This window comes from Rhipicephalus sanguineus, unplaced genomic scaffold, assembly GCF_013339695.2.
Source record: "Rhipicephalus sanguineus isolate Rsan-2018 unplaced genomic scaffold, BIME_Rsan_1.4 Seq458, whole genome shotgun sequence".
In the NCBI taxonomy this organism is placed as follows: Eukaryota; Metazoa; Arthropoda; class Arachnida; order Ixodida; family Ixodidae; genus Rhipicephalus; species Rhipicephalus sanguineus.
The window spans coordinates 118,480-126,055 of record NW_023615295.1 but is presented as its reverse complement, the minus strand read 5'-3'; the positions used below and the strand labels follow the sequence as shown (position 1 = coordinate 126,055).

At 49.1% G+C, this 7,576-nt stretch overlaps 1 protein-coding gene across 1 annotated transcript; it reads left to right on the top strand.

The window, feature by feature from the left end:
- Positions 1 to 723: 723 nt before the first annotated feature.
- LOC119377407 (isatin hydrolase) lies at positions 724 to 2,263 on the top strand. Its single transcript, XM_037646894.2, has 2 exons — positions 724 to 970; positions 1,862 to 2,263. The coding sequence occupies exons 1-2, from the start codon at positions 776 to 778 to the stop codon at positions 2,177 to 2,179; spliced, it is 513 nt and encodes a 170-aa protein (XP_037502822.2). The 5' UTR covers positions 724 to 775; the 3' UTR covers positions 2,180 to 2,263.
- The last annotated feature ends 5,313 nt before the right edge of the window (positions 2,264 to 7,576 follow it).

The window sequence follows — 7,576 nt, the reverse complement described above, 5'->3', positions numbered from 1 at the left end:
CAACACTTGCATCTGTTGTTATTCGTGAAGATGAATGCAGCCGCAGTCCCCACCTCCAGTTATCACTAGATGAAGACGGAAACTCATTATTTCGATGCAGCATAGTAAACACTGTGTAAGAGCGCAGTTTTCTGAGAGACACCTCCATCCGGTAGTCAATATAGCGTCGGTAGCCTTGTAAAATCGGGGGTTGCACGCATATTGGTAATTCAGTGATTAAAGAAGAAAAATGCCCTTTGGCTGCTCCAGTTTCGTTGCTTTCGGGCTCTCCCGTCGGTGCTGATTATTCAAAATCTAGTGGAAAAATATTCGGCATTTCCAAAATGTACTATTCGATTTGAGTACCGAATAGAATAGAATGCTATTCGATTCGCTATTCCAAATTTTCGAATATTCGCACACCCCTAATAGCAAGATATGCTGTAGAGGCAAGTCCTTCCAGAGCGTGCCTTGCATCACCTCTAACCGGATGGCTTAGCGCGAAGCCAAAACACGCATGTGGTTTTAATCCGGACAGCATGTGATGTGTATTTACCTTTTCTGCCTTCCGTCTTTTTATTCGTGCTCTAAGTTTCACGCTAATTAAATAATCGGCTCTGATATCCACGATCCATGGCAAATGCCTCAAAATGTCGGCGTTTTATTTTCGTCGTAAAATAGGAACCTGAAACGGGATGAGCTGAACTGATTTGTGCTTACGGTCCAGGTTCCAAGAGGATGTCATGGAAGAAGCCATACAGGGGGGACCCACCTGGATTCCCCAGTGCACTTCTACATGGGAGGCTGGGACGCGACGCAGATACCACTGGATAGGTTGTTGTTCCTGCCAATGGCAATTGTGGACGTGAGGGAACAAGTGGCAATGAATGCCGAGTACCTGCTCTCAGTGGACGACATACTAAGCTGGGAAGAAAGGAATGGCCCGCTTCCCAGCGGGTGCCTCTTCGTGACTAACACCGGGCAGTCCAAGGTAAAACATCGGGCTATTATTAATGCGAAACATTCCAGGGTAAATTTATTCGCGTTCAGCGAATAGTTCTTGGTTGTCTTCATTTATATGTGTCGCTGGTTTTATTCAATGAGAAATAAACTGGGTCCCTATTCTCAAAAGGACCTTACACTAGAAATGGTCATGGCAGAAAATTTCAGGCTAGCTTTTTGTTCGAAATATTATTACTAAGGGGAGGTCAACTAATCCCAAACAGCACTTCGACAGAGCAGCTGTTTCCACACACTCGCCAGGTCGGGTATCTTAGCTGGCCTAATTTAGCTGAATTTTCTTCCAGAAATGCTGTATAAAGCTGAAATGATCCTTGCAAAAGCTTCAAAATTTTTCATAAAACAATAACAAATTTATTTGGTGCCAACGCTCGTAGTTAGTCTTTCTACACCCCTCCCTCCCCCCTCCCCCCTCCCTCCCTCCCTCCCCCTCCCTCCCTCCCTCCCTCCCTCCCTCCCTCCCTCCCTCCCTCCCTCCCTCTCATCGCATTGTTATAAGGGCGGATAGCCAAGACTACACTATCATAGCCAATATTACAAAATACTAGCAGACCGTTAGCCAGCATCAGTTAAAAAGCCATCATTTTAGCTAGCACTATCCAAGACTTAATGACAGCCAGTGTTATCCCCTGCAAGGCAGCATGGCAACATCGCAAGGCAACATGGAAATGATGGTTAGCGAACACTAGGAAGCACTACCCAACACTTCGTACACACAACGTTCTTGTGGTGCAGTAAACTAAAGAAAAGGACGAGGGGGAGGGGGGGGGGAGACGCGCCAATAATATCTATCGCCGGTTTCATAAGGACTAAGAGGACACCAGCAGAGCTCTTACGTATGCATGTGGTTCATCTCGTTTAGCACTGGCCTAACCGCAGCGCCTACATGGGCATCGACGGTAACGGCGTCAAGCACTTCCCTGCGATACAACCGGAGGCGGCCTCTTTCCTGGCGACGCAACGGAATGTATATGGTGTTGGCGTGGATACGCCTTCGATCGACGCGGCTCACGACGATGCAGCCCACCGAGCAGTGTCGGCGGCGAACATCTTCATCCTCGAGAACCTTGTGGGCTTGGAGAAGTTGCCACCAAGAGGAGCCCGCGCCATTGTGCTGCCGCTAAAGATGGATGGAGCGAGCGGTTCACCTGTACGGGTGGTTGCACTGGCACCTCTATAAAATGCTACTATGCTCTTCGTGTTCTAAATCGCGCCTCACTCTGCTACGTCTAAAACCATTGCAGCTGCAGATAAAGCACTTCAAACATTCAGATGAATTTTGACTATTTTGTACTTTTATATCAACGATAGTTTTATATGACGCAGCATGATTTCGCCAGAACGTCGGGACCATAATGAAAATAAAGCACCACTTGAACACAGACTAAGAAGAACGCAGTACGGAACGAATACTAGCAAGTGAAAATTTTCTTTCCGAAAGAACGTTATTATACAGGGTGTCCCAGCTATCACGCAGCACGATTTAAAAAAAAGAGGAATGGCGTTACGCGAATAAAACCTACAGCATAGTGTTCCTAGTACAGTAGAGTAGCCACTGCTATTTTTTTCGTTAATGAGGTTTAATTAATTAGTCATAATTATATCTGTAACTCGACAACTACTCGCCTAATTGTCAAAATGTCAATGAGGCGTATGTAGGGATGTTCAAATGGCATGTAACTGCGCTACTTTCAACAACGGGCTCATTGCGCGCTCATTTCTTCCGCCTGATCAAGAAAGCCCGCGAGATATGAAAAGTGACACGTGACTAGAGTGTTGCGCGCGTCGGGAACCAGCGCCCTCAAACAGGCTCCCTATGAGGCAGACAGTATCAAGGAAAAAATGCAGAAAGAAAAAAAAAAAAACGTCTAGCCCTATCTGCCACTCCCCGGCCTAGAAACGCACCGCTTGGTTTTACAGAGTCAGGCCGTAATCGGAACACCTGCCGCGTTGTTAATGAGAACAGTCGGCCGTGAGATATGGATGATTGCGGCGTACTATCGAACGGATTGAATTCCAGCGAAATTGCACGCATATCGCTGGCGCCCGACCTGTACCCTTGCCAAAATGCGGAACGCTGTCTTTCGCAACAGGCAACAGGCAAAGCGGTTGTTTGCAGTAAGCTTATTTGAGGGCGCGGGTTTCCTTTGCGGGTGGGAGCGTAGTCACGTGTTTTTTTCATATTTAGCGGGCTTTATTTATCAGCCGGAAAAAATGAGCGCGCAATTAGCACGTTGTTGAAAGTAGCGCAGTTAGATGCCATTTGAACATGCCTACATACGCCTCGTTGACATTTTGATAATTAGGCGAGTACTTGTCGAGTTAGAAATATAATTATGACTAAATAATTAAACCTAATTAACAAAAAATAACAGTGGCTACTCTAGTGTACTAGGAACAATATGCTGTAAGTTTGATTCGCGTAACGCCGTCCCTCTTTTTTTAAATCGTGCTGCGTGATAGCTGGGACACCCTGTATACCCATGACATGAATGTACGTCACCACGAAACTGAATCAACAAATGACAGAAAGAATAAACGATTGCATACCACGAGAAGAATGCACATGTGAAACCGTTGAGTATCAAGAAAAGCATTCAATCATGTCACATAAAAAAAAGCAAATTCAGAATCTGACTGCGGTACACTACGCCTAGCTGACACACCTATCTGCCTGTCTGCTTTTTTCTTAATGCAGAATGCTTCGATTACCCCTCCCCCCCCCCCCCCCCCCTTTGTTCGCTCCTTGTGCATGTCAGTGATGACTGTGGCACCAAGTTTTCGCTGGAACACGCACTTTTTGCAGTATATCGCTAAGTGCGAATACGGTGCCCCTTTAAGCCAACGCGAAGGCGTGCGTTCAGCCAACGGCCCACGTGGCCGATGTATTTCTTTCCACATGTGGAAACAAATACTGTAAACGAGATGTTTTAGCACTGAACAAATCTTCTTCCATGTTTTATGTCCCAGCCACCTCTTTCTGTGCTTTTCTTTACGGTCAACCTTTGTCAATTGGCTTTGGGCTGAAAACACAATCCCTACCCCATAACTTGACGCAACTTTTTTCAATCTATGTGAAACGCTATGCCAGTAAGGGACAGCCGCTGTCCGCTCGGTCCCGCCCTCAATATCTTTGTCCTCACCTCTTGTGTTGCCTCTTATCTTTCTTTTTACTTCTCAGCAATTCTTTTCACAAGTCAAGAGGGCACTCTCGTCTGGATAACCGGTTCCTCTTATGTTTTTTATCTGGGCGGAAGCACTCCGATTCATCAAATTTACGCAAAACTTTGTGAGGGCTGATTTTATTCAGGAAGTTCCAATCCCGTTCTTTACTGCCTTTGAATGTGCCGATTGATAGCTTAAAAGAAGTTTAGCCGACCTGGGGTGGTACATCCAACACGTGTGAAAGGCAAGAAACCTATTTAATAGGTCCATAAACTGAATTTGGCTTTTCTTTCGAAATTCAAAGCTATACTAAAAGCTGTATACATTTTTCTTGAACGTTCTCATAACATTCACAAGCCTGCTCGCACCCGGATTGTCTTTTACCAAAACGTCATCCACGAATCTGAAGATTTAGACCCATGCCATCTAGCTCTTTCTCAATAACTGTGTCGAGCTTGCTCAAAAATATGTGCCACAGGATCGGGCGACACGAGACCCAATACATATGCCATCTTTCTGGATGTACACTCCGTCATTCCACCCCACTTGAGTGGAACTGAGAGACGTTGCCAGAACCTATATAAATCCTTTTAAAGACACCACATTGATGTTACGGAGAGCCACTTCATCATTCACCGACAGCCACTCACTGTCTGTAGAAGGATTTATGGAGGTACCAGCATAGGCGTGCGCAGGGTTCACCATCAGGGGGGGGGGCGAAGTTCACCGCAGTGCTCCCCCCCTTGTAAGTCAATGTACGAGGCAGTTTTCGCGGCCCCCCTTAAGTGACTAGGGGGGTCAATGTATGGGGCAGATATTGCGCCCCCCTCTTAGTTTATTAGGGGGCGCGACCGCCCCCCCTGCCCCCCCCCCCCCTGTGCGCACGCCTATGGGTACCAGCAATGTATATCAGTTCCACATTACAGGTAGATTTCGTGGCTTCACGTAGGGTGCGAATGGTCGTCGGTTCTAGCTCGTAACAAGATCACGCGCAAGGTGACGCAAGCTGGCACAAGAACAGTGTTCCACACTCGCCATCGTGCCTACGAGCGGTGCTAGCATACTCTCCAAAGTTTAAATGAACATCTCACATTACGTGGAATTGTGAATTAAGGCCCCCAAGATTAACTCGCCTCAGATTCCCGCGCAATAATTCAGGACTCAGCATTGGGAGACCTTGCTCGCCAGCGAGGAAAAGGAGGCCCAAGTGGCTCTCCTCGATCAGGCGCGGTGGACTGCTGAGGCCAGTGGAGCCCTGGACTAGGGGCTCCACCCACCTGCTTCACAAAGCCCTTTGATTTTCAATAAATGTTTTTCAATTCAAATGCACAGATATACCCGATAAAATGTATGGAAGGGCGGCCGCCGCCGTAAGCTCAATTGTTAGAGCGCCGGAAGCGTTATTTGAAGCTTGCAGATTCGGCAAGTTGTCTTTTCGTCCGCTTCAATTCCTTCACACTCATATCACAATTACTACAAACAACGTCGCCTACACCTCCCTAGCTTTGATTGCCCGTTATTTCTCAATAATGTTGTGTCTAGCAAAGAAAACGAGCACTTAAATTCCATTTTGTTAATTCATAGCGACGGTGTCGTACTAGCAGATTTCATGCCTTCAGGTAGTATGCGAGGGAAAATTGGTCAGCTTTCCAGCCCGTAGCAAGGTCACGTGCTACGTTACGCCAGCAGGCAAAAGATGAGTGTTCCCACTCGCCATCATGGCCAAGGCCGGGGCTGACTAGCACTCCCGGTTTAAAGCCTCCCAGGACCGATATAACCGTTCCCTATCAAAACTCCCATGCGTTATAACAACTCTCATAGTACGCAGCTGCGAACTGTTGGGGGGACCATCCCTACGTGAATGTTTTTCGATATAATGGAGCTTTAGCATAGGGGAACACGCTTACGTTAGCGTTAGTGTGCGTCTCAAGGCTAACGATAAACCGGAACGCGCTGCGTGCCAACTGGTGGTCTTTCAGTACTGCGGAAGGTATTCCCACTAACGCTAGCGTTAGCGTTAACAAACAGCGTAAGTACGTATGACCTCAGGCTACGTTCACATTCTGCCCATGCGCACTTTAGCACGCAACGCTAATTCTAAAGCTAAATCCTTGAGTTTGCTGTTTTCCGCTATACTAAAACTCCCTATAAACAGCTATTCGTTCTGACTTCGAGCGCGCTCTGCGCAAACGCGGTACGAGCACGCGGTTTCCGCAGCGACGGTATCGCACCACACAAAGAAAGGCTGACGCTCCCAGCGAAGTGATTACTTTTAAATTTTTTCTGTGAACTCTAGCTGCCCCGCTTGACATGCCTTGTCGGATACAACATGACATATACGGATACCATAGCCTGCGATGACCAGAACGTGTAACAATGAGTGAAATCCATATGATGGTAGTCGGAAATGGTGTGTGAGGTGACAAGCCACGTGCGTTACAAGCCTCAACGCTCGGCTAAAGTAGACGGCAGATTAGGCGCTCTTTTAGATGGGAAGCATCTTATGGCGGAGTTCAAACCGTTGGTGTGTGGCGTGGCCACCTTACTGCGCATTGGCAAACCCTCTCTACACAACTCCCCTCCACTCTCTTCCCCCTCTCCACTCCCATCTCCCTTCCCCCTCTCCACTCTCCCCTCTTCCTTCCCTTTCCCTATACTCGCGCAGGAGGTCTGGCTGCAGACCTCCTGCGCGATTCGCCGGCCGTCACGAGCGCAGCAATCTTCTGCGACTCGAAACCTGCCCTCCGCCAGCTCGCGAGGGAGGAACGAGGCCCCCTTCTTGCTCAACGTGCCGCTCTCAGCCTGCTGGCCCTCCAGGAACGAGGCTGTGATGTGGTCCTTCAGTGGCTCCCTTCACACGTCGGTATCGCGGGCAACGAGGCTGCAGACGAACTCGCAAAACGAGCACACTCCGCCGAGACTTCGCTGACGGATTACGCCAGCTCGTTCGACTCGGCGCGCAACAACCTTCGCCGGAGCTGGTGCGCGAGCATCCTGACGCACGGGTCGCCTCCGGACACCCCCCTCCTCCCATCCCAGCCACTGGTTTCACTCGCCGCGAGCGCGCGCTTCTTCTTGCCCTGAGGACCGGTTCTGTGTGGCCCGCGGAACGCAGGCATCGTCTCGCGGCGCCGCTGCACCGAACTGCACCGATTGCGGCGCGATCGAAACCCTGTGCCACCTATTGTTTCACTGTCCTTCTCTCAACACTGCGCGGAAGCGGCTCGCCATGAAGTACCGCCTCGTCGGACTGCCGTGTGCGACGCTACAGGACTTGCTCCATCCCACCGGCCACGTGCACCGTCGCCGATCAGCCCTTCCGGCCCTACTCGCTTTTCTCGAGGATGCCGGCCTAGTCGAACGAATTTTCTAGCCGCTCACCACAGTGACTCGGACGCCTGTTCTCCTGCCC